General features: G+C 39.5%; 1 protein-coding gene across 3 annotated transcripts in view; it reads right to left on the reverse strand.

The window, feature by feature from the left end:
* Positions 1 to 424: 424 nt before the first annotated feature.
* The window catches only part of PRKDC (protein kinase, DNA-activated, catalytic subunit), a 79,669-nt gene continuing 53,728 nt past the window's right edge, over positions 425 to 26,365 (reverse strand). Inside the window, exons 64-86 of one of the 3 annotated variants that reach the window (XM_066992945.1) lie at positions 26,066 to 26,204; positions 25,295 to 25,483; positions 24,590 to 24,814; positions 23,912 to 24,020; positions 23,071 to 23,182; positions 21,072 to 21,261; positions 19,998 to 20,172; positions 19,720 to 19,910; positions 19,022 to 19,202; positions 18,354 to 18,514; positions 16,620 to 16,831; positions 15,143 to 15,230; positions 14,165 to 14,308; positions 10,823 to 11,027; positions 10,194 to 10,261; positions 9,715 to 9,935; positions 9,377 to 9,469; positions 7,403 to 7,492; positions 6,091 to 6,162; positions 5,802 to 6,003; positions 5,139 to 5,327; positions 4,428 to 4,567; positions 425 to 3,379 (exon numbers count right to left, since the gene is read on the reverse strand). In XM_066992945.1, coding sequence (XP_066849046.1) covers positions 3,175 to 3,379; positions 4,428 to 4,567; positions 5,139 to 5,327; positions 5,802 to 6,003; positions 6,091 to 6,162; positions 7,403 to 7,492; positions 9,377 to 9,469; positions 9,715 to 9,935; positions 10,194 to 10,261; positions 10,823 to 11,027; positions 14,165 to 14,308; positions 15,143 to 15,230; positions 16,620 to 16,831; positions 18,354 to 18,514; positions 19,022 to 19,202; positions 19,720 to 19,910; positions 19,998 to 20,172; positions 21,072 to 21,261; positions 23,071 to 23,182; positions 23,912 to 24,020; positions 24,590 to 24,814; positions 25,295 to 25,483; positions 26,066 to 26,204 — 3,601 coding nt within the window. In that variant the 3' untranslated portion in view covers positions 425 to 3,174. Of the gene's footprint in view, positions 3,380 to 4,427; positions 4,568 to 5,138; positions 5,328 to 5,801; positions 6,004 to 6,090; positions 6,163 to 7,402; positions 7,493 to 9,376; positions 9,470 to 9,714; positions 9,936 to 10,193; positions 10,262 to 10,822; positions 11,028 to 14,164; positions 14,309 to 15,141; positions 15,231 to 16,568; positions 16,832 to 18,353; positions 18,515 to 19,021; positions 19,203 to 19,719; positions 19,911 to 19,997; positions 20,173 to 21,071; positions 21,262 to 23,070; positions 23,183 to 23,911; positions 24,021 to 24,589; positions 24,815 to 25,294; positions 25,484 to 26,065; positions 26,205 to 26,365 lie in introns of those variants that run through there. The other 2 variants (XM_066992946.1, XM_066992947.1) reach the window with 2 other exon arrangements.

Genomic DNA, 26,365 nt, shown 5'->3' on the forward strand with positions numbered 1-26,365 from the left:
ACAGAGGAGATGCAGGAATCTCCTTATTCCACGGCTGAGGAGAAGCCCGATGAGTTTTTCTTGCGGAGATCTTGTAGGCTCCTTTCCATGCAAAAAAGCATGTTGGTGCTATACCAAAGCTCAGCCACAAATACCCCAAGCTAACATTTAAAGTGAGGGGCTGTGGTGGGGACTACAGAAAATCAAGCACCATACATGAATTTCTTTTTCATCTAAGAAATTAAACTGCAGGCTGCTGCAGGCTGCAGCTAGAGTTTTCCTATGTGTTCAGCAGTGTGATGTTTAATTAGAGAGAAATAAGACTAACAGGGATGGTGATGACTAGCTTGAACAGGAATACTACTCAGTACACTAAGAAAAACCTACTGAGAATAGATGCTAATGGTTTATATAGCTTTTTAGATGCAATTAATGAATTCCCAGATACAGTCCACATCTGTTTATTTAATCCAGGAAAGAAATAATCTACCATACCTGTAGATAGTTGCTAAGTTTAGTTTTGCATCATGAGACCTGAGGCTGTCTCTGACTTTGAGACACTCATCATCTTACTCCTTTCTGGAAACTGAACGAAACCACCCCATAAGGTGCACAGCCCAGCAACTTGAGGTTTTCCCTATGTCAGTACTTTCCTTGCTGGTTCACAGGTTGGCTTTAGCCCTTCCATTTAACTTCTGTATTGTATTTAGAGCACTCAAGTGAGCAAAGCAGCTGCAATTTACATATGTTGGAGGTTATTTTCAGACTTATTTAGTTGCACAGAGAAAGCCTGGTCTTTTACTCCTCCATTAGCATAATTGCACTTGCTTTGCATAGGAAGGGTTTCTGCTCGTGAAGAGGCAGCGGTACGATGCTGACATTGTTCCAGTGCTGCTTTGTGAGGATGACAAATGCATCACTAGTAAGAGTGAAGTAGCTGGGGCTTCAAATTACAAACACTTATTTTAGGGCCAAAACCAAGCTTTTAACTACTTCGAGATTTTTATTTTTTAAACGCTGTAGGAATGTTCTAAGCTTTCTGCATTGTTAGGGCTACTGTCACCTACCATTTGTGGCTTTGCTGCCTGGCCCAAGGACCTCTCAATATTGACTGGAGGGAGAGGAGGAGAGGGATGGGGGTCCACTACAGCCTCTGTCACATGGAAGAGCAGGACTGTGCCTCTGCTCCATCCCATTCTACATTCCAGCTCAGGGCACCTCGCTCAGCTTTGGAGCGAGCCCTACTGAGCAGCATGGGCTGGGGAAGCAGAGAAGTCCAGTGCTGCCAAAGGTATCAAAAGTCACTACACGAAGAACCTCGTTAAACTATAAACCTAAACTTTGTCCTCCATGGTACGGGTCAAAGTACCTAGTAAATATCTAAGGTATGTGCCAAAAGTGCAATTTAACACCTTGTATGATCAGCCACTTCATTTCTAAACGTCCCCTCGCCTTTTCATGTAGCTTTTTATTGTGCTTTAACTTTCTTATATTTGCAGTGACAACTTGAAACCCAGGCTGCCTCAGAGAGCCTATCGTTAGTCATAATGCCACCTGCTTGATTGTTGCCAGAGATGAAAAGAACAAAATGCACCGAGACGCAGGACACACGCACGTGTATATAAAAATAACCATATTGCACACCTATGGAAAAAACCCTGTCCGCTCATCATCACCTGCATAAATGGGTAAATTTTGGTGTTTTCAGTGATTAAAGTGCCCTAAATTAACTTTAAAAACAACCAATACATCTAAAGGTTTAATTTTATTTTTATTTTTAAATAAATGGTCTTATCTGTAATGTTTGCTCTTCAAAAAATACGAGTGAACAGTATTTTTAATAAATAAATCCGATAAAAAGATTTTGAATTTTTGATTCATAATGTTAATTATTGACAAACAATTGATCATATTTAATAAGAAGGAAGGTAACAAATAGTAGTTGCTGGAAAATTTTGGAACAAAAAAAAAAAAACCACTACTGAACAGCTCCTGCCCTATTCATTAGGTTTCTGCCAGCAGTCTTCCCAGTCTTGAGACTTTCACAGCCTTTAACCAGGACAGATTCCTCTGCCCTCCAGCTGAAAGGTTCACTTGAAATCGGTGCCAGAGGCAGCCACGGCCTCAACAAGACTGAGACTACCCCCTTGCCACAGAGGCAGGAAGGAGAGCTTGTAGGTGGTGAAAGGGCAAAGACTCACTTTTATTATACCTTTTATGATAATTATTGAAAACATAAATGGAAAATATCTTCGACAATGAATTATGGGTAATAAACAACCGCAATAATTTAGAAAAAAAAATCTTGCCACCTTGCTGTCTGTGCTGCACTGTATTCGCCACCAAGGTTACCTGAAAACTGCCTGCCAGAGAGTAAGAGCTAAATCTCGCATGACTTCTCAACTTTGTCATGAGTAAATACCAAAGTGCAACAGACAGTACTTTGCTGTGCTGCAGTTATGGCAAGAAGCTTACAGTACTTCGCTGCGCTGCCAGTGCCAATGTCTGACTTTGGCCAAACAACTAATTTGGAATCAATAAAACATGAGGAGTATAGACCTCTAAAGTACAGAGGCACAGATTAAAATCCCTGATTGTTAAAAGCCAACCTGCTGTAACAAACTGGCACGATCTCATCATTAGTTTCTCATTATCCAGTAATGAAATAACCATCCAGATACCTTATGTGTTATCTAGAGCTAAACACCATTTTCTCATTAATTTTACCATGTGCTTTACTGTTTCTCTTGATATGAGAACCTTCTCGTTTTAATTACAAATAACGTGTCAGCAGAATGGTTTCAGCTGACTGCCAGTAAGGTCTCTGAACAAAAACATGAAGCACACACTTTTACCACAAGGATGCCTACAAGTCCAGAGGGTATGAATTCGTGACTCTCCTCTGAATGATCAGAGTGCCTTTCACATTACTCTTAAAGCTCTGCAAGCCTTGCCAGTTCTTTCCACATTGACTTTAACACAAAAACAATAAAACTGCTTGGGTGCAGAACCCCATAAACAAATCATTATTCAAATACAGCTTTCATACAAAAATATTGTCTATATTAGTCAAGTTAACCAATGATAAAAGTGGTTAAATGTTTTTTTCCCATTTTGGCCTTAAAATTCTGACTGGCTGCAGCTGTGTGTTGGGGTACATCCCCCTTGTCAGACTGGGCTTTAGAAAGTAATCCCTCACATCCAGGGCTCCCATCCTACCCAGACTCTGCCAAGAACGTTGGGGTCTGTCGCTTGATCTATCAGGCATCTCACTTGGGTTTCTTCTGACAGTCCGTCCTCAGGCTCTTTGGCTCTGATATTGTGATCAGTGTTACCACGAGCCACAGCTGCATAATCGTTGTAAAAAGCTGACTTCTCATAGCCCAGGCGTAGCTCATCACTAAATAGAGAACACAAGAGTAAATTCTTATTGAGAAGAACAAGACAAGAAAGACTTAGGTAAGGGTTTTTAAACTATGAACTGGCACTTGGACACCATTCATGCAGCTTTATTTTTCAAGACATGTTGAGTTCAATAGTTGCGGAAGGTTTGGCCAATCAAAGTCTGGTGATTTCAGGTGTCCTTCGCTAGTGAACATTTACCACAAATATTTAAATCTGGTCAAAAACCTCTTAACTGGAAGAAGGATGAAGCAGCTCACATCCAAGCTGTTTTATCTCCTTACCTGTCCTGCTGATTTGTGTCTGCAAGAAGTATTTTGCTGCCTTTTCCAGTTCAGCCTTGACAGCAAAAGAGACTCCTCCTGAGTCTTACACTTTTCAGTATTTGTATGGTTTTAAAACAGGCTCACCTTCTCCTTGCTTTCATTACCCTCCCCCCCCCCCTTTTTTTTTTTTATTAATCCAGAATGTCTTTTTAAAAGAGGATGGAAGGGATTAATTGTACTTTAACTGAATTCTGAAGACATTCTGATTTGAGCCAGACTTGACTAGACTGACAGAAATAACCCGAGAATGCTTCCAGATTTGAACGTGATGTTTTTGGAAAACAGCTTACCTCCATGCCTCCTCTACACCTATTTCAGGTTCTCCTCCAAAGAAGCGCCCAACAGAAGCATATCGATTTTTAAATACTATCCCTAGCCTAAAAGCTGTGTAGCTAGAACATACAGGAACAGCAATCTGAAGAGTGAAAAACTAAGCCAGCTTACAGGGTGGGAATGAATTTGTTGCCAGGAACAGTAAAACTGCTCAAGAGGCCTGAGCTGGAGCAAGAACAGTTGGGGAGATACCTGGTGTTTTGGCTGGCAGGATGATTCAGAGACCTTGTATGTGGACCAAAATGTTTCCTAAAAATATTTTGCCCTCTCTGCCTCTTCTCTTTTCCTAGCTGCCATTCTATCTGAAGGGAGCAAAATTGCAGACAAACTTTGGAGCCTGCCAAAGTTCTTAGTGGAACAGTTTAAAACAAACGGAGAGCACCTTACCAAGTAATTCTTGCTGGATTGCAGCCTGTAAGTTTTCTTTTGACGTAGCTGACTTTTTGCAAAGGGTACCAGTTTACTTCAGATGTGTTTATTTCCTTAATCCACGTGCCTCCTTTTTTCAGCTGCCTTTGTTCAAAGTTCTAAAGAGGAAATAATTTTGCTCTATTTACTATATTCATCATACTTAAGCAGACCTTTATGCTGCCACATCATACCACGCCAAGCCAGTACCTCTTAATAGGAAATGCAATGGAGGGCAAAGTGGTGTGATAGTATCTAGGATGCCTGTGACTTAAATTTTAATTTACAATTGGACTTTAAGTAAGTACATCTTGTTTCAGATATTTTTTTTCTGTAATTGTTAGATAAATTCAGTGCTGTTACAAAAATATAAGGGGCTCAAAAAGTTGAAAATACTTATGCTGCTGCCGTAAGTGACATAATGTGTTCAAGAGATATCCACGTCTTTAGGGTTATCACGCAAAGAATGGTACATTATCAACACAGACATGTGCGACTCTTCCTGGTCCATCATTATCCTTACAGAATTCTGTCATTTTAAATGCTTTATGTCCAGTTTCTTTGGGAATTCAATAAAAGAAGCACTAAGATCAAGCATCATGAAATACCTCCTTTTTGATCAGTTTTGTTCTTCTTAGAGTTTAAGAATTTTTACACAAGGAAAAAGGAAAGAAAAAAACCAAACCTCACCTTCCAGTCCAGAGAAGGCTCCTTTACAAATACATCCATCGTGTTGATGAGGAGATCTGGATCTGCACGATAAGCTCTTAGGGCATGTACCATCACACTGTAAATGAGACCCCACTCTTTCACTGGCATCATCAGATTAACAAACTGGCGAGTCAGACGAAAAGGCATCAGCTCTGGCACTGGCAAAATCTAACCAAGGGGAAGGATAGTCAAAAGAAAACAAGAATTAAATAACCTTGGGACCAAAGGATTAGAAAACCGTTTTCTTCTTTTCAAGCTTTAAAACTTTCTTTGTCACTTAACAGAACACGTGCAGGTTGGTGGAACAGTACCACCCCGTGCCATCAGAGCTCTGGTTATGAGCATTTAGTGACAGTGGTTGAAATCATGGTTAAACTATACAAAACATCATCACACAGGCTGAAAATCTATTTTTTCATTCCCTTTCCCCTTTATATGAAACTCTGTAGTTTCATACAAACTGCTTGTCTGAGAAATGTCTAGAAACACAGATTTTGTTCTATTAACCAGAAATAACTTTTAAAGATTACTTTACAATCAGAACAATGGCAAATGAAAATGAAATACATGAAATTTAGTATTGAGACTATACTTGTAATTGCACACAGAAAAGCGGTAACAAGTTTTTTAGAAAACAAATACCTGTGTGGCTGATCCAAACGCATGTCCGAAATCTATTCCCACCATGCCACCAGTCTCCTTGTTAATCATGAAGTTGGACAGATGTCTGTCTCCAATACCGAGTATCCAGTGACTGATGCACATCAGTGCATGAGAGCTGGCAAAATGTGACCGGAGAGACAGGAAGGCTTCTGGAGATGTACTCATTTTCACAAAGGCTCTCCTTAACAAAACAGAAGGAATTTGTTGAATACAGGAAAAAAAAGTAAGTTTCTGTTTCACAATGAGCAGTCATTAACAGTGTACTTACCGCAGCAGGTCTTCTGGAACACTGCTTTCCCTGCTTTTGAAGGAAATAACTGTTTCTGTACGGCTTGCGTTTCTGCAAATTAATGAAAGAGTATTGTCAGCTACTGAGATAACAGCACATGGGATATTAGAAGTTAAGGTATGTACATGACTGCCTCTGCACGTTTGTTTACGTCAGTAAAGAGCAGAGCAAGCCACACACAGAGTTAGCCCTAAATATTTTATCCGACATTAAAAGTGAATCCCCTTTTCTTTTTCCAAGCAGTTATTTTCAAGACTGAAATTTCTTACTACAAAATAGCATGTAGCTTTGTCTATTTTCCCCCCAAATTAAGTAGATGGGCTAAGCTTTTTAAAGCAATACAGTTGTGCTCTTTCAGGCTGGACAGTCTCCTCCATGCAGAGAAACTAAGGCCCAGGTCGAATCTCGCAGCAACATGCAACAGCTATATTTACACCAGAAAATAGTGCAGCAGAAGGGGAGGCAACAGGGTTACATGGTTGGTGCTGAGGACATCCGTGCCGTACACATCTGGGAAAGGGAGGGTGACTGTGCTGGGCTAGCCCACATCTGGTCCTGTGAAACAAATACTTGCGAGCAGCTGGAATGCACTGGGTGCCCTACTTCCAGTTAAGCTCCATTTGAAAGCAGCCAAGTTGTGCACTCAGGGACAGCTCTGCGATGCAAGCCAACGTGAGAGTGATTGGGAATGTACTTCAAAAGCACATTCCTGATATGAATAAAAATGTTAACATAGATGCACTCAGATAAATGAGTCAAAGTTTTCCCTGAAGAAACAAGAAACTTGTTTAAGCAGGTTATGAGCTCATCAGAAATGCTCCACTGCAAACTTCTCTTCCTCCACTATAGCATTAGAATGAGGCAGGCATAAAAATTTCGCTGAGGATACTCAAGTGTGGACCCAAACCATCATGTATTCTTAAACCATCAGTGAATCAAACTGACATTCTTCGTCCAGCTTTAGCAGCTGCTCTGGCTCTAAGGCAGCCTACCTAATTGCATAATCAGGAAGAAGAGCTACAAAATACAGTTGAAGATGAGCACCTGCTTCTAGACACCTTCTTAAGGAAGTAAGCAAGCTTCTGGAAGTATTCCTGCACTCTGGTAGGATTTTATCAGTACTAAACTCCTTCTGCAGAGCATCTCACGTTAGGCAAAGCTGTAAAACGTGTAAAAATCAGGTCTAGACAGTATACTGTAGTGTAGATTATTTTTTCCTGGAATGTCTACAACCATGTGTTCATGCATACTCTAGTTCCTATACAATACATGCAATTCTCTTAAAACTTACTTGTACATAACATGGTATCGAGAGATGCCTTGTGCTTTCCCACTCATCTTGGACAGCCACTCCATATAGGCAGCACGAGGTCCTTTTTGGCTACAGACAAAAAACAAAAGATCTCAATTTCTCCACATTATCTTACCACTCTGTACTTGCATATCTGCAGACTGAGCACGTGCTGCTATGACCCTTGAGATTTTCAGACACAAAAGGCATAAGGAAGCTACAGCCCACATTACTTTTAGCCTTTCTATGGAAGCGAGGTTTATGCAGTCAGCGTTCACATTGATCCATCCATCTCTTATCCCCCAGCCCCCAAATGCATTTCAGTCATATTTAAGGAAAGATTAGGCATTAGTGTCTCAATGAGATTAATTTCCAACAGATACTGTAAAAATCAGAGGCTGCCTTGAAAAAAAAAAAAGACCCAAAATAACTGCTCCAAAGAGGGAAAAATATTTTTAATGCTATTTCTTCTCCACCTGAGGAGGTAGCTTGCAGGTAAGGAATGCAGGAAGGCAGTCCATTATCTCTTCGGCACGTAAAGGAGGGGAGGACTTAAGTTATTAATCCAGGAGAAGCTAGACTTCATTAGTTACACAGCTTATGGAATAATTTGATTTTTCTCCCATCTTATCTGAATACATTACTGTGCTAGCTGTTAAGCTGCTATTCTATTCCAGACAGGCAGCAACTTACTAGAGCACCACCTGCCTTTTCTCTTTCTTCCAGAGGATGTTCTGAGATACAGAGATCCTTCCCATTTAACAAATGTTTATCATTCATAGACTGTATAGCCATCGTTTCTGGATACAGAAAAGAACTTCAGAACATCAGAAAGTTATTCCCCCTCACCCCAACTGAAATATTGCCGATAAGAGTTCCGTTGGAATTCTCCTTTGGGAGTGGTGCTATTCAACCATAGCTCAGTATAAAGTGACCTAATTGACTCAGTTGAAGAGCGTATGGGAAAATATTCCAAGTCTGTAAACAACAATAAAATAAAGCTATTTTTAGGATAAATCATTAATTGTTTTTAGGAAGATACTGATCATCTACATTTAGTATTGGAAATCTCCCCTCTTGAGATGTTTCCATGCAAGTCCTCCACTCTTCTAGAAACTGAAGTGGGATCAATAGTAATGCCATTGCTCGCAAAAGTCAACTTGATACCAGTAATGCAGGAACTGCAGCAGTTCCTAAATGCTCAGTGAAAATCAAATAGCTCTAGAAACTAAGGCTCTTTGGAGTCCAGCCTCCACACTGGAACTTCTTCCAACCTGGCCTGTAAGCAAGAGAACTACCAAAACCACAATGACAGCACTTAGACAAGCCCAAACAGAGATTATGTACTAAGTGACAAAGTCAGTAAATCAAATCACATTTCTAAATTCCAGAATAGAAACAGGATGATGTGCTAAAATTACTCTATTTTACAAATATTCATCCCTTAATTACAAGCAATCCAGAGACAGAAAGCTAATTTATTCAAATCCAGCATTTATACGCAGTCAGAGACAATGTTCTTTTACAGCTGTGTTTTGTACCTCTGCCAATTTCCTCAGTCCCCGACTTACTTCTGAGCAGTTTCTAGCGTAGCTCTGATTCTGCTCCCCCTCCACCTTCACTCCCCCTTTTCTGACCTACGTCCATTTCCTGCCTGATCAAATCAAGAGATCAAAATCCTTTGCTTGTAAAAATCAATTTGCTGATAAGGAAATGGTGATGATAATGACATCACACACGATTATAAGCCTCTTGTTTAAACAAGCTGGGTGGAGGATATTCCAGGTACAATGGTACTCATTAAACAAACAGTTGCTAATTACTAATTTGGGTCAGGAAGTACAAAGTGCCTCCTTGCTTATAGGTACTTTTCTTCCTTTTAAATAGAGAAAATGCTGCCACAAGATTGTCACTACCACGACAAACCCACTAGCAGTGGTCTCTATTAGAGAAGACAGCTAAACCAAGAACCACCTGTTATAGTTGAGTTCTTCTTCTTCAGACATGCTATTCCTCAGGAATTCTTTCAAAGTACAAGTATTTTCCAGCCACTTGATGAGCCCCAGTCTGGAACAAAAGAAACCAGAGATGTGAACAAGTAGCTTAGGCGTTGGAACAACACAAAATACAGAGCAACACATTCTAGTGGCTGCTAAAAGACCATCGAAAGCTACCAATTTAAATACAACCTGAAGAACACGATTCCAGATGAAGCAGTTTCAATGCTTCAAAAAAGCAAGCCAAGACCCCAAACACTCTGAACCAGAATCTGTTAACACAAGAATTTTTGTCCCTTCAAGATAAAGTCGTACCTTGTTGTCATGGGGATGACCTGGTAAGTTTTCAGCTGCATATTCCTTTGGCTACAGGCAGCATCTTGGGAAAGGATAATGTTCATTACATCAAACAGCTGCTCAACACGCTGGTCTTGTCGCAGGTCTTCGCCACCTTTGACGAGAAAAGGGTACTCCTGCTCATCACTGCCTCGGATTATTATACGCTTCGGTTTCCTCAAGGATTCCATTACGCTTATCTTGGAAGACAGGAAAAAGCAAAATATTTGTGACAGAAGACTTAGTCTTGCAGATTGATTACTGAAATTAAGCATATCTGACATTTCCAAACGGCAAAATCAAGTTGCTGAATTACTACTCAAAACCAAAATCCTGAACTTCCTTTATGTGCTGCAAGATGTGCAAACAGCAACCACCTTTCTATTGTTGACTTCTTCAGATTGAATGTGGACTCGAATATATACCAGCAGGATTTTGACTCAAACTTAGAAACATACCCGCTCATCAAATCCAGAGATTTTCACGTGGTACTCTGGCAGTGGTTTCCCTTTCCCATCGTACTGACCTGTAGGGAGCAGGGGAAAGGAAAAACTGACACTGTCTGATTCAAAATGTTATTACTATCATTTAAAGATGTGTGTAAGAACAGAAAACTCTTCCAGATATTTTGTAAAATTAGCAGAATGTTGCAGAACGGTATATTTGAAGAAAATATATTAAAATTCATAAAAATCGATTTCCATTACATGTTTTTATCTTCGAGTTACTAATATTCTTTCTTAAACCATTATACCATTATGATTTTCAGATCTGAATAGTTTCAGAAGACATCCTTCCTGAATTAAAATTAAACGTACAGTAGATTTAAGTATAAGATTTCCTGGAATCAGTCCTTTAAAAAAAGGTTTTAGGTTAGAGATGCAATTTTAGATGCAATTTTAAAAATCAGGCATACAGCTTAAGAACAGATATAAGGGATGGAAAAAAAACAGAGCTATTCCAGATGAAGTCTACCTCTGTGTAAGGTGAGGATGAAGGGCCATACAGCTAACAGAAGAAAGAGAGCTCGGAAGTAGCAATTTTCTTTGAAGGGATAGTTCACCATTGACACTGAAGGGGAACTTACCAGGAACCTCTAGCTCATTTCTCAGGAACTCAGCTTTGAAATCACTCATCCACGGTGAACATTCTTTCAGATTTCCAGGCTCTCTATGGTTTTCGTTCATTTTTGCGAGGAGAGAAGTTACTATCCCACTAAAATCGGTAGCCTTCATATCCAGCAGTTTTGAACCACCTTTTCCAAAATGACTGTTGAAATCCTTCCCAAAAGCCTGAAGTTCATTACAGAAATGAATCCTGTTAAACACAGTGCTAGGAACCCCCTAACACCCACACAGTACCCATTCCTATCCAGACACACAGTTTCATCTGGCCTCCTAAAACACCTCAATCTTTCTCCCGCTGCTGTTCTTTTTTTTTTTTTTTTCTCCAATGCTTCTAGTCTATCAGAACCTTTTCATTGCCTGTTTGGTAGACCCCACCAGCTAGTATCAACATTTCACTACCCCAGTGATACTGAAGACCTGCAGAATTAGACCACAAACCTTTTTGCTGTGTCAAAACCAGAAGCTTATCCCTTCTTACCTCCTCCAACTGTAGTTGCATTCTGGGTCAGTATATCAATATTGCTACTCGTTAAAACTTAAGATGTACCTTGTTTACTTGTAAATGTCTAAGAACAGCTAGTGAAATATTAAAAAGAAATATGTGTATTCTCTTAAAATTTGAAAAATCTTGTGCTTTATGGATTTATTTTTTTAATACTAGCAACAACCATACTACATAGCAAAGTAAATACAGCATAGCTAATTTTGTACATAACTTTTTTGCTAACCAAAAGGTATATTACACATACACGTAACGCATGTTAGATAGCTTTGTGCATTAAAATTAATTTGTGTATCATGTTACAGAGTGTCAATTTAAATATTTTACTTAATAACACATTATTTATTCTATTTGCTTTGAAATAATCTTGGATATAAAATGTACAAAACTATATTTTAGGAGTATTTTAAATACCCTGATAAAGGAAAACCGCAGAGACATTTCGTACCAATCTATTTAATAAACAAACTAAGTATTATCTGTAAGTAGTTAACTGAGTTGACTTTTTCTGTTCATGTTCAAGGTTCTAGAAAAAAAACAGATGTCCCCTCTTGGACCTCACTGGTATTAACAGCTTGGAAGAGACATGTAAGCTCACTTGTTTTTAAAATGCCTGACAGTTTTTCTCCGACGGTATGAAGGACACAGCTATTTCACTGAAGTTAATGAAAATAGAGAAAGCATTATCCTTCTCAAGAAGGGACTGCTATAGTCAATGCTTTATCACTTCAAATCTGATTTCAGACCATTATCTGATTGCTTTCTCTGTTCAGTTCCTTTGATTTCCTTAAAATTAAGGGTAGCAAATGTTTAAATAGCCTTAATACTGTCTTTTACTTAGCATTCAATTTATTCATTACTAGAATTTCACATTAAAAATAAATGCAAGATTTTTATTGCTTAAATTACTATTGTACTTGTACATAAATAATAGGGAAGAAGATTACAAGCTTGAATTACTCCACACATTAGAGCAATTTTGTGCATCAGTCAAGAGACAACTTTTTCAGCAAGGACACCAGAAGTCATGCTGTCATCCCTACAGCACACTTTGTTTCTCCATTAATACAGTATCACAAAGGCAAAGAATTCAGCATCTGTGCACCATCACCCTGCCCCTCTTCTGCTGCAGCCATCAGCGTGTAAAATGAACGCAGCCCTCCTTCTGCCCTTCAGCAGCGGGGAACAGCCCCGCGCCCCCTCTTCCAGCATCTCCCTTGCTCCCTGCTGTCAATTCAATCACGATCAAAAAATCCTTTGGCATTATTTGCAGAATTCTCTGCTACTGCACACATTTCCACTTATATGAGACTTTTTTTCCCTCCTTTTCTCTTCAGTAGGACAGAACTGACACAAACCATCCCAGTACCCAAAAGCAGGCTGCCTTTGGCCTCGTGCCTGCTAGGCCCCTGGCTGCGCTTGCCCCTGTACGGCTGAACACACAGCTGCTCCCCTCCTGCTACCCCCATCGTGACAGCAGCACATCCTGCAAATTCTTATCCTCTTACTCTAAGGTTTAAAGTTGTTATCATCAGAGACCCAGCTTATCTTGTGGCAGCCTACTGAAACGGCTCGAGAGCCCCAGAACTCCTAACTGCCCTTTTCTGCTGCCGTATCGCCTCCCCGCTACCCTGCCTGACTCTCACCCTCCACCTCCTCTCTCTGCCCCACCTGAAGGGATGGGGTAGGAATCCCAGAGAGACTCAGATAAGTTTATCTCATGCGATTGTGACTAAGAACAGCAGCCATACAGGAGAGACCTGGATCTGCCCAGCCCGAGCCACAGGTCTGTGAACACAAAGGACGAGCATACAGCCCTGCTTCTACAGGAGTATTGCTCTCCTGACCTCCAGCAACTTGCAGTTCAGGGCTTTCTGGTCCCAGAAAGGTGCATTTGTATTTACACCTCTCAAAGCATCTTCCCCCTCCCCATGCTGTATTATCTAGCCACTATTCAAACCCATGAAAGCACCCACAATATCCTGCAGCAGGAGTTTAGCACTGAACTGTGCATTGAATGAGGTATGTCCGTGTTGAGAAGTGTGGACTACGACTACTCAGTGTTCAAAGTGTAGGTCTGAGAAGGCTGCTATGTCAATGTGTAAATCCATGTTTTGTTCTCTTCTTAATAATGACTAACAATCATTTTGCTTTCCTGACAGCTCTTGAGTATTCACAGCTGATGTTTCCACAGAACTATCACCAAATCAAGATCTCGCTCTCAAATTGCAATAGCGAGCTTGGACACAAACAATTTCCATGTGAAATTTATGAGTGAATTAGGTGTGTCCCCTCACTCCATTTTTCTACACTGACTCTCACTATGCTAAGTTCTCAGTTAGTTTTGTAGAATCATTTCTGTAACTCCTCATAGTTGTAACTCTTCTAATAACTTAACCTAAAAACTTAGTATCCGTAGCAATTTTGAGTGTCATAATATAGCACCCTAAATTGCTCATGCGTCCTTGGCAGTAGGGAAAAAACAAGGCCAGATTTCTGTTCAGGTTCACAAATGGGCAGAGGCCCAGGCCCTGAGAAGCTGGGGTGGGCAGGGCAGGGAAGGCAGCAGCTGCTTGAGTGGGACCACGTAGCCCCGAGGTGCAGTCAGAAGCAGAAGCTGAATTATGACAGTCCCATAGCTTCTAGCAACAAAATACCAGTCCTGAACTCCTGAATTTGACTTCTTGCTTAACCAAGTGCTGCAGCACCTGTGAAAGCTGTGATCTGGTCTCTCTTTTGACTTTCTAGTGCCTCCTACAAAAGCACACGATGCCAACACTAATGTAGTGATCACACGTACCCGAATAAACCGTTTTCTCATCAATCCAAGGCCAGGAGCCTCCAAATCTCCCAAATTCTTGTACATTTCTTCATACATTTCCTTAAGTTTATTTTTATTCCTCTCAGTTTTTAACAGTTCGTTTTTGACATCCTCACCCCAGTCCTGCAAACAGAAGGAAACAGATGGGTACCGACAAAAATAGTTTGCTGACCCCAAATCTTTAGCAGTTTGCTCAGATTGCATTCAGTTTTCTGTATTTACTAATAGCTAATTAACATGTCTTTTGAAAGCCAACAGAGTAATAAAAAGGCTGTGGAAACACTCTAACCCCATCTTATGATAAAAGATTTCTACTTTACTAACATAATTATGTTAGTAAATAATTAGTAAATATAAATAGTTATATAAATATAATATATTTATTATATGAATATATATATGATATATATAATATAAATAGTTAGTAAATAATTATGTTACTAAAAAAATATTTTACTAACATAATTATTACTACCATAGTGTCGAGTGCGAACTAAGAAAGCCCCTATGGGGCCAGGAGTGGTATCAAACAAAACAAGAGAATCATTTCAGCAGTAGGTTCACAATCCAGGCAGAGAAATCTAGCAGAGAGCTGGGAAAAGGCACAAGAACACCAGAAGACAGAAATTTTCTAAAATCTTCAGATGGTCACAAATGCTAATTCAGTAGTGACTCTGGAACAACTAAGGAGGGCTGACCATGAGGCAGTGCAGAGGCCTTGAAAGGAGAAAGCTGAGAAAGGCAACTGCAAAGCAGTCAGCTGGCACAAGGGATGGAGACCAAGGTGAATTAAAGCTGCAGAGAGGACCCTGAACACCATCACCAGTCAGTTCTGGGTTGAACCGCTTCCTGCGGCTGCGGTATCAACTGAACTGCGGCTGGCTCCGCCCAGCACCTTCTTTCCTAAACAGTGTGGGGAAGGAAGGGGAAGGAGGGAAAAATAATAATATGCTTTACCTTGAAAAGCATTACCGGATTAGAGAGCTGTTCCAGGGAGCAAACAAAATCTTGAACTACTCCTCCTCTGTCCAACTTACTCTTGATCCTTTAAAAGGAAAAAAGGCATCACAATTCAACAGGAACTAGCATCACCACCTAGCCTGCAGATAAGCAATGATACAGATCATCTGCTATATCCAAGAATCTGATAAAACTATTGGGGGTGGGGGAGGCACAAATGGGTAGGAGGACTCAGAAGTCTCTTGGGCTGCAGAGGTGTTAATAAATTGGCCGTCCTCAGTGCACAGCTCCTGATTTTTTGGTGATTAACTGTCACACTATGAAAACAGCAGCTTGGTGGGGTAGTGGAAAGCATACTTAGAACAGAAACTGGCATTAACAAGACTATACATCCTGTCATGACAGTTATTCAAGGGTGATAAAAGTTTGTGAAGCACAAGTCTTTAACTTCTTGTTCGAAGCTAAGATTTTCAGCAAACGTATCAGAACTTTGACACCTAAAATTATTTTAGTGATTCCACAGCACTGTGTGATAAAAGTTGACTTTTGTCTGAGGATTAAGTCAGGTTTTACTGCATGACAAAATAGGCAAGGTAGGGCTTGTAGAAGGCTCATGCTACATAAGCAGAGGAGAATACAATAAAGAGCTGCTGTTCCCCACCCCCCCAAACAAAATGTTCATCCATTTCACTGGCCATCTCTGAAATCTGATAGGACCATTTATTCTGTTCAAACATCCCCGCTCCCTCATGGTATTACAAAGACTAAGTATCCGAGAAAACTTCATCTCTCATGGTTACTGTCTGTCACTACTGTGAAGTCTTCTACAGCAAGAGTCTAATCATGCACCCCATTTCCCTTCAGCCTCAAAGGAGAAGGAGGAAGATGATAATTTTGACTAAAAGAGTTACCTGTAGGAAGGGGTTGCCTCTTTTTGTTTTTCTTGGAAAAACAACACAAAACAAAAAACTAACCCCCACACCCGGGACCTCAGAGGGCATGGCCTCAAGTTGTGCCAGGGGAGGTTCAGGTTGGAAATGAGGAGACATTTCTTCACAGAAAGAGCAGTCAGGCATTGGGACGGGTTGCCCAGGGAGGTGGTGGAGTCACCGTCCCTGGGGGTGTTCAAGGGAAGACTGGACATGGTGCTTAGGGACACGGTTTAGTGGGTGACATTGATGGTAGGGGGATGGTTGGACCAGGTGGTCTTGGTGGTCTTTTCCAACCTTAATGATTCTGTGATTCTATGATTCTAAATCTGCTGAAAGCATTCAGGCTGTTATCTGGGTATGTCTAATACTGAGAGAGCTTACATATTGTTTTTCCCTGAGTCTTTAAATCAGAGCTCAGTGTGCACAGTCGTACCCATAATGCTTCTCATGTCCCTCAAAGAAAACAGTTTCTTATAAATAAATAAATGCACCCACTTCAGAATAATAAATACACAGAAGAGCTACTCCAATTGCAAATTCACCTTTCTACAAACTCCTTGTTCTTACAACCGGTTGCAGTATCTTTGAAACAAAAACTTTCACTGCTGATCATGAAAGGGTAGATGATTGCCTGGGGATAGGTATTTACAATCTCTTCAACAGTATGTTGCACGGCTATTGCTTCATCCTTGTCAAGCAGTGCCATCATCTGGCTAATCCAACCAATGAACTGCCAACAGGGAACGGAAGAAAGCTGCAAAAGAAGACAGTGCTTTGGATTTTGGTCTTCCTTAAAAATACCAAACAGTAAATACCAAAAATACCAAATAGTAAACACAAACAAAACCACTCAGTGTCCCAATTTGACAGACCGAAACACATTATAACAGAGAACGACAACCACCTTACACAACTCATCCCCCACTGAAGCAGAGATTTATTGTTATTACCACTAAATAGTTTTTCTGTTGCAAAGATTTGTAGTTTATTGATCAAGATGAAGCCTTATACTCAACCTTGTGGCTTTTCTATCTAACGTAATAAATTTTGATCACATAGATAAAAACAACTCAAAAATTTGATGGGGCATCTCAAACACCATTGAGTTGAAGTCTTGATTTGAATAAAACAAGCCAGGAAGGAGAACACTGGAACTCCAGCCAAAGTTTTGTTCTTCCTTTAAACAGATTTGGGCTTGCTGACAGATATTATTTCAATTGAGCACCCCCCCCCCCTTCCCCCAATACAATTCATGCTCCCCTCCCTCCAAAAACTTTATCACTTTTGAAAGGTGAAATTTTGAAATATACTACAGTATATTTTCTTGCGATAGCAAGAGGCTGAATGACTCCTTTTTCCCCACCTCATCGCTTCCTACCTTTCTAATGGAGTTTAAGTTTAATGGACTATCAGTATTAATCTCACTGGCATAGTGAGACAAGGACAAAGAAACTCCTGGCGAACTTCTCTTTTGGGTGAGGTCTGTTAGCTGGACCAGCCATCAGGTTCTGTTTCAGCCATCTGAGTTTCACTGTGGCCACACCTTGTCCACCTCAGCCGTTTTGCTATGTTTTCAGTTTCTCAAGATAACTAAGCCATATTTCTGTCTCTCTCATGCCTTTGAGTTCTTCCTTTAACAGGGCTTGGCACTCTCTGAGCACCAGCACAATGAAAAGGGCTTGAAAATATGGGCAGGCCAAGACAGGACTGGGCATGAGTCAAAGAGGAGCACTCAGCGTATCTGTGCCGTGACAGAAGGGAAGGCAGCACGGCACACGGCATCCTGACAGCAACACAGAAACAGGCAATGGAAGGGAGGAAGTGGGAAATACGAAAGAGGCGAAGCTGCAGTGAACCTCTGCAATGAAGCAGGACAGATACAGGTGCGAAAAGCAGAAAATGAATGTGAAAAGGCTGCTGGTTTCCTGCACGCAGGAGATTCAGCCTACAAAAACAACTCTTAATCCTACCCACCTTTACCAGCCCACTTAGATGGTTCTGAAGGGGAAAAAAAATGTCATTTTCCTCCAGCAGCTCTCAAACTAATATTTGGAACCAGAATAAAAAAAGTTCAATTTTAAAGAAAAGTTTCTGTGCATATTAATTAGACTCAACAAGACAGAGAAAAACAAAGAACAATGATGGGATAAAATTTATCTGATTCACTTGAAGCAAAACTCAACAGTCTAACCTCTCTATCAATCTAGCCTCCGCCTTCCACCTTTTAAATTCGATTTATAACAACATTGGCTGCCAGGAAAATGGAAGCAACTAACCTCTCGTGTCACTAGACCCAGTGTCTCTGCTGGATATCTTTCAACTAATTGCAGCAGTCTAGGGAATCTCAGCCTGGCTTCTCTGGAGTTCAGTTTTAAAGCTTTTATCATTTTCTCTACCACAATAGCTGGGAATAGCTGCAGATCTGCAGTGTTAATTTCTGCCAAGAAACATTAAACAAAAGTTACCACAAACACCATCACTTGTTTCGTTTCTTTGATCATCTGGAACATTCATCTCCACTATTCTGTATTTTTTTTTTCCCAGTGTATTTTGTATTTTTGCTTTGTTCTCCTTCCCATCTGTTTGAACTGCACACATCAGCAACACATGTACTTGGGGACTATAAGGATTAGGTTTATCAGGAAGCTGCATCACCACTGGTAACTCGCCTGTTTCACATACAACACTGTTGCGGTCTGGGAAGGAACAAGGGAAGCATCTGCTGGATACGATATGTATCTCACAATTGAGAGGGAGACTACGAGTGATTCACTAGTACCAAAGCTAGCAGTAATAGTGGGGAGAAAAAAAAAAAGACTATAGAAAAAAAGACTGCTGAACTGCAGAACAAGCTGTTCAATTTAAATCCAAGCTGTGTTGCTCTAGGAGATCTCTTGGGTATCACAAAAGCCATCTCACATGCTTAAGAAAAATACTGACTAACCAAGCAAGCCTTCCTCTTCCTTACGCAGATGATGGTCACAGAAACCAACCAAAGTCATATACGCATCAATAACTCCCATCACATCCACATGTTCCATGGAGTGGGACTGCACTTCCTCTTCTGACTTCCTCGCAGCACTGCTGAAATACTGAAAAGCTCTCTTGTTCAGACCTGCCAATACCTGAAATTTAACCATAACAGGGAAAAAGACATTAGCAAGAAGCATTCAACAAGTCTTGTTGAAACTGAAGCCTGGTTGCAAGCATTAAGCAGATACTTTAACTATATTGGGTGTTCTCAGAAGTATAAAGAAAAAAAATAGGATGCTATTTCTAGCAATTATTCCAGAGTTTTAAATGGAAAAACATAAAACACTTTTAAATTAAACTAATCTCTGCTATTTTTTTTAACTACAAAATTTCATGTTACTAGAATTTACCAGAAAATAATTAAAATGCTATTTTTTCGTAAGGAGACATATCTGTAACATCTGCCTAACAGCTATACTTAGAATTTTTGCTAAAAAGAGCATGCGAACTACTTAAATCTGATGTCTTTTCCCCTCCACAGCTGGTGTTCATGCAGACATCACTGCTGATAGCAGGGTTTTATATTCTCTGTATCTATTCATACCCTTCACTATCTATTAAAGTAGCGTATATAATACTGAAATACCTAAAAGCGTCCCCCCATTTTACCTTTTCAGGACTCTCCAGACTTTCCCCTGACAGTACTGATATTTTTACAGCTTTCTCCTCCTCTATTTGCTCAAGGCATCCTGGATCCTGACTAAGAGCATTGGCCATAATGCGGTAAGTAGTACCCAGAAGAAGATTCTGGTTTCGGAAGGCCATTACGTTCTTGCTGAGGTAGTCAGATTTGGCATCTTCTGTTGGAATTCAGAAAGAAAGCTGGTAATTTGACAAAAAAGCAGCTTTGTATAATAAACGAAGTGAAGCAAGGAGAAGGCTGTTACCAAGCAGGGAGGTGGTTTTTAGCACCGAGAGCACTCGTTCAGGACAGCTCTGGTTCCGGCTGAAGCTATGCGTGAAGCGGCAATATGAGCAGTTCCACCTCACCAGCCAGTCTTCCCTCGTTTTGGCCTCTCTGCGCAGGTCTTTCAGAAGCTTCCTGGCAACTGAGAAGCTGTTCTGTATTCAGATTAAGACAGTTTTCAGATAATGTGTCTGAAGAGGAAATAAAATCTTTCTGTGACCAGATTAAGGGATGGGAGGATTTAGGTAACATAAAGCTATCATAAAACTGATTCTCCAGTCTCATATTCAAAAACAGATTTGTGCTTTGAAACTTGACAAGGAAAAAAGAACAGAGGTTTGACAAACTAAGGAAATTAAAATAATTTTATCTGCAAGATTAAATAGACATTAACTGTTCTGCAATGCAAACACATATGGACAATGTAACTTGGTTTATAATACCACTAAGCAAATCATTTATGCATTATGACCAAAAATGTGACCAAAGGCCACGTTTCAGTCATTGTAATAGTCAGATCCAAAGCAAAACTTTTAAGTCGCTTATCTTTAGCCTTTTATATAAAGGTTAACTCTAATATCTAATCACAGCATTAATGAAAAGTGATGAAAAAAATCCCAAAATGTTTCATCATTGCTGATTGAAGCAAATGATATTGATTCAATCTGAATTTGGTTTGCATTCTTGTACAGAAGAGACTATAAATGAGAGCGCATATTATTTGGCTACAAGCATCTCATCCATTAATGACTGAACCATTTCAAATACTTCCGCCCTTAAGAGTGTCAGAAACCATCTGTTGATCAAATGGGCCTTTAGGCACATCTCCAGTAGTGACAAATTATTATCAAGTTTTTAATCAACGTTTATCTATTGTTTTCTTTCTCTACGGAGCTGAATTTCTTGAGCATTCATAATGTCCAGGACAGCAGGATAAAGTACAGACAAGTTCTGCCCTTGCAAAAAGGCACCCAACTAGATCTATGAGGCTTTTTCAGCTGTAGTTTCTATACATTTTCTCACAAAATCAGAAGCTATCAGACAGTATGGTCACCTGTTTCCTGGCACTTTCTATCATCTTCATTTTCATGTTAAATTTGCAGCTTCTAATCATTGAAGGAATGTCTTCACCCTGTTGATCTACTTCCATTGGGTCACCAAGACCATATTCCTCGTCCACCTCCATACTATCATTTGCCTGATCACTGAGAAGTTTCTCTTGCAGTTTGTCAAGAAAGAAACACCTGCACAACGACAACAGCAGTACAAATCACTCTGGCATGCAGGCAAGGGAACCTATATTCAAAAGCGTTGAACTTACTGACAGTAAACACAGCTATGAAAAAATGGCAAGTTATAGCAATCACCCTTAGCAAGGGCTAAACATACTCCACAAAGAATCTAAAAGTAACAACCAAGGTTAGGTTGACCCTGAGAACATTCCACAATCTTGAATCAATAAGGTTAAGTATTAGAAAATGTCCATAATAGAGTGGGATTTTTTTTTTGTTGGTTTGTTCTTTTAGGCATGAACTACAGCCTCCAGGTTCACTAAGCCATAACTTCACAGGTTACTGGCAATAGGACTAGAGGGAATGGCCTCAAGTTGCACCAGGGGAGGTTCAGGTTGGAAATGAGGAGACATTTCTTCTCAGAAAGAGCAGTCAGGCACTGGAACGGGTTGCCCAGGGAGGTGGTGGCATCACCATCCTTGGGGGTGTTTAAGGAAAGATTGGACACGGTGCTTGGGGACATGGTTTAGTAGGTGACATTGGTGGTAGGGGGATGGTTGGATCAGATGATCTTGGAGGTCTTTTCCAACCTTTAGGATTCTATTCTATGATTCATTTCCAACATGACAGAAACATGCCAGGTTGTATTTTATTCAAACCTGCAATTCAGTATATATGACACTTAGACATGTAAAAAGGGACTTTAAAATCTTCATTGCAGAAAAGACCAGTGGCCATGCTCAGCTTCTGAAAAGGAAATTGCCATGAAACAATGCTAAATCCTTTTTATTCTGCAATTAATCCTATCTAATTTAATAGCATCTCTCAGTATGTAGACTTATTCAATGCAGAGGAAAACACTGGAGTCTGAAGTGGGGCTTGGCAGTGAATAAAGGCATATTTTGTAACTAATTTAAGATGAGAAACAGTTCAATATGCTTTTAGAAAACCTTTGTAAGACACTGACAAATAAACATTTTGAAACTTTGTAAAGGAGTATACCACACCATATATTTATTCTGCCTAGTGTCTAACTGCAACAAGCTCTATCTGTATCCATGCTTTCCTGACACCCAGAGATCATAAAATAAATTACAGTGCACAGTGGTTATCAGTTAAGCTGCTAAAGAAATTGTCCCCTCAAAAGGAGAAAAAATCTAGATTTGTGCTGGAAGACTGTATTGGGATGAAGACAAATAGCACTGGGAGGACAGAAAACTTTCAAAATTTGAAAAAGCATTCCAGCTTCTCCGGAGCTAATCCAAAACAGTCTCCAGAGAACCTTTGTTCTTTCTAGCATCGGCTGCAGAGCAGAAGTCTTTGATTACAGCAGTCGTCATTAACTTTCCTATAAACATCGGAAATACGGAGAGTGACAGGGCTGGGCTTTCGTACACTCCTTAACTTTGACACTAACCACAAAGTAGGTAAGCATTTTTATTAATAACGAACGGGCCTTTAGGGTGGTGTTTTACTGAGCAAAATACAGCTGATCTACTCAACTACATGTGGGTGTGTTTGAGGGCTGCTGAAGTGGGCCAGCTTGTCTTCTCACCAGCTTTTCTGCGCAGTATGTGTAGTTACTGACGCAAAAAAAATGCCTGAAGTAATAATTATGTTTCTCTATCAAACCATGAAAGTTAGTCCCACAAAAAGCAAACTGTGATACTGATAAAGTTGTTACAATAGTTTAAAAGAAAAGTCATATACTGGATAAGAGACACTCCCCCCCTCCCATGTAAACAAGCATTATCAGAAAAAGCATCTCCTAGAACTCAGCAGGCACGCACAATTAGAGCTAACTAAAGAATTTCACTTTACCGATTTGTAATGATATCATCCCAGATGTTCATGGGATCCATTTTAGCATCTGGATATCTGCTTGTCCAAGTTCTGAGAAGTCTCTTAAGGGAAGCCCGTGAAGCTAAGTTACCTAGAAATCAATTTAGGAATACTATAAAAGCGTCTAGAACCAAACAGCATGAAAAAGGCCTAAAACCAAACAAAATCTAACATTCAAACCCCAAAAGTGCAATAAAACAACCCAGTTGCATTTCTGGATTTACATTAAATACGTTAATTTATGCTCATACTTTTGGTTATTGCTGAAACACAACAGATTCAATGCGGACAGCGTCAACTGCCACTGGAAATCACCAGTGGTAAGGAACCTTTCCATACAGGAGTATGCTGGAATATAGTAGAATTGTTAACTAAATTTAATATATAATTAGATTTATATATGCACGAATTTGTATTTCATGCCAACTATAGCAGCTATAAGTGACATATCTGATCTGTCTTTTATCTCTGCTAATTACTATTTGTTACCAGAAGTGACCCCAACAAAAACCTTAGTTTTTTTTTTTGTTGTTTTTTTTTTTTTTTTTTTTTTACATTTTTAAAGAGATACTTTTATTACAACAGTTAGGCTAATAAAGCTTTGCAAGAGAACACAGAATTACGTTCAAGTCTACCCTGAACAACCACAATAATTCTTACTGTCAAGAATACAATAAGAAGTAATTCCAGACCCATGCCCCTTCAAACAGGAGTTCAGTCCTCTAGGTATGGAAAGAGAAATTAAAAGTTCAGAAAACCAGGACTATTTAATATAATGAAAATGAAGTTTTTTTTTTTTTTTTTTTTTTTTTTTTTTAACCTCTTTTGGTCATAAAATTGACGAAATCCTGTATTTCCGTCAAAGCTTGTACAGACTGCAGTTTGGTCATTCGACTTTGATATAGCAAAGTATCAATACTGGAATAGCTCTGAAAGGAAAAGGAGAGGATGAAAGATACAACATGGTCACTTAGTGTTACACAAAAACATTCACCTACTGCTGACAGATTACGCTCTACAACCAAGCCTTTTATAAGTTATTTAACAGACCTGTAACCTGACATCAACTCTGCCTTGAACAAGTATAGAGACACATTCTGGCTATAGCCCCTAAAACAGATGGAAGTTATAACCTCTCTATTTAATACTTTATTTTGCAATTTGTCCTGGGAGCAGTAGGCTTCTGAAGGAGGAATGACATAAAATTGCTATTTCTCTGCACAATTACTCTGAAAAATTTCTAATGGATGAAACTGAGCAGAATAAAACAAATTACAACAACAGAGGAAGATGAACTCCACTGGCTGGCTCAATTCTCATCATTGCAAGCAGCGACCTCAATGGAAGCTTTGTCATATGATTGGAAAGCACCTAGATTTCATTGTATTTGGGCAAGCATTTATCTCAAGAGCATAATCTAGCAGCATTAACAGCCACGGTTTTAATATTCCATGAGTTTATACAGAAAAATCACATTAGATATACCAGTGATCATTACCTGCATGAAGATCTGCATGCCATTGCTAATGTAATATTTGGCTCTGTCAAAATCATCTTGAAGGATGTAAAGAAGACTAAGCTCTTGGCTATAATACATTTCTATAACTGCTTTCTTCTGTTCTGTCTTCATTGCCTCATCAATGAAAGTCAGCAAAGTCTGGTCGTTTTCCCCGTTAAGCAGCAACTTCAACTTACTGCGTATTATATAGGGCAGGTATGTTTCCTACAAAGTGAAAATGTAGCCTTTATTTCTAGGAATCAAATATTAGATGATCTTTTTGTTATCTGTGACAGATCAAATATATATATAATAATATTTTGAACCATTTTCTTAAATGAATTCCCTATAGATAAATTACAATTTGTGAACATATCACAGGCAGCCCTGTCTGCTCAAGAAGTTGTCAGCAAATTCCACCAGTTTCAAAAACAGTGGTTTGGCAACTCTTAAAACGTGCAACAAATAAAAGAGATAAAAGTAACACAAATACTGCAAGAAGTAGTGGTTAAATCTGGTGCTAAAATAGCATCCTAAAAATAGCAGAAGTAACTGCTTCAATTATTAATATATCAGACTGTCTGCTAAATTCCATAATAAAAGTATCCAAAATTATGCAGTTGAATGCCAGCCATAATCACAATCAGGTGCAGGACACCCCTGCAGACATAAAAACAATGCAGTATCAAGGTGATTTGTAAAAACCTGATAAAACGGATCATTCCATGTTTTGCTTAGGTCCGGGGGTTTACTGCTGTCGATATTAACGGTAGCACAATACTCCAATGATTTCCATTCTGTGAGGTGGTCATAGCATTCCAGAGATGCAAGTTCCCAGAAATCCTTCTCTGCTTCTGTTGGCTCTCCATCTTTCCAGTCTTCTTTAGAGAGTGCCTAGGGAATGAATTTAAAGGAGAAGAATGTTCTCAGAATTTAAACCAATGTCAGATTCTAAGTCACCGGTGACTTAAGAACAATTAATTGTCTCGTAAAAGTACCTATCCATTTACCAGAATGTGACAGCACCATTAAAGGCAGAAAATTCAAGCTAGTCAGTATTTATGTATAAATTCGTTTCAGACAGCCGTCTTCAGTAAACCTGCATTTTTAAAGAGCCAAGTCTTTAAAAGAAGGTTGAAAAGATTGTTCTTCATTTGTACCCACTATAACTGGAATTTGCCATGAATACAAGCAGTTTGCTCTCTTAGGGGTAGCGTGGCCATGGTGTTCTACTTGTCTGCTTAAGTAATGGTGCATGTGTAGCTTTCTAAAAAACTGTTAAAAGTAGCATGCCTACTGCTCTGTTTTGACTGCTCGTGGCATCTGTTCACGTGTCTTTACAGACTGAACCATCAATCAAACAAAACAGAAGACGTCTTAAAGAACACGTTTCTTTTCAAAATGTTTCATTTTGGCTTATTAGTTTTAAGCTACAAGAAAAATTTATGAAACAAAAAATTCTTTTTGTCATTTTACCTCATCATAATATTTAGCTGCTTCAGCATAATCACTCCTTGCTTCTGCCAGTAATGCTTTCTGTGTAATTTCCTTAGTCCCAATCTTACCACTGAAAATACCGCGAAGAACATCATAATCTCCAAGAGATCGGTAAAGCCTAGCAATAAGAAAAAGGCAAATATTTTAATTAGTTGAACAGAAGTACATTAATGGAAGTGTAAGCTATTTAAAATGAAATTAAAAAAACCAAACACATTCAATCAGCAATAATATTACGGGCTTGTAACATTAAAAAAAGAATATTACGGGCTTGTAATA

This window comes from Anser cygnoides, chromosome 2, assembly GCF_040182565.1.
Source record: "Anser cygnoides isolate HZ-2024a breed goose chromosome 2, Taihu_goose_T2T_genome, whole genome shotgun sequence".
NCBI classification, from domain to species: Eukaryota; Metazoa; Chordata; class Aves; order Anseriformes; family Anatidae; genus Anser; species Anser cygnoides.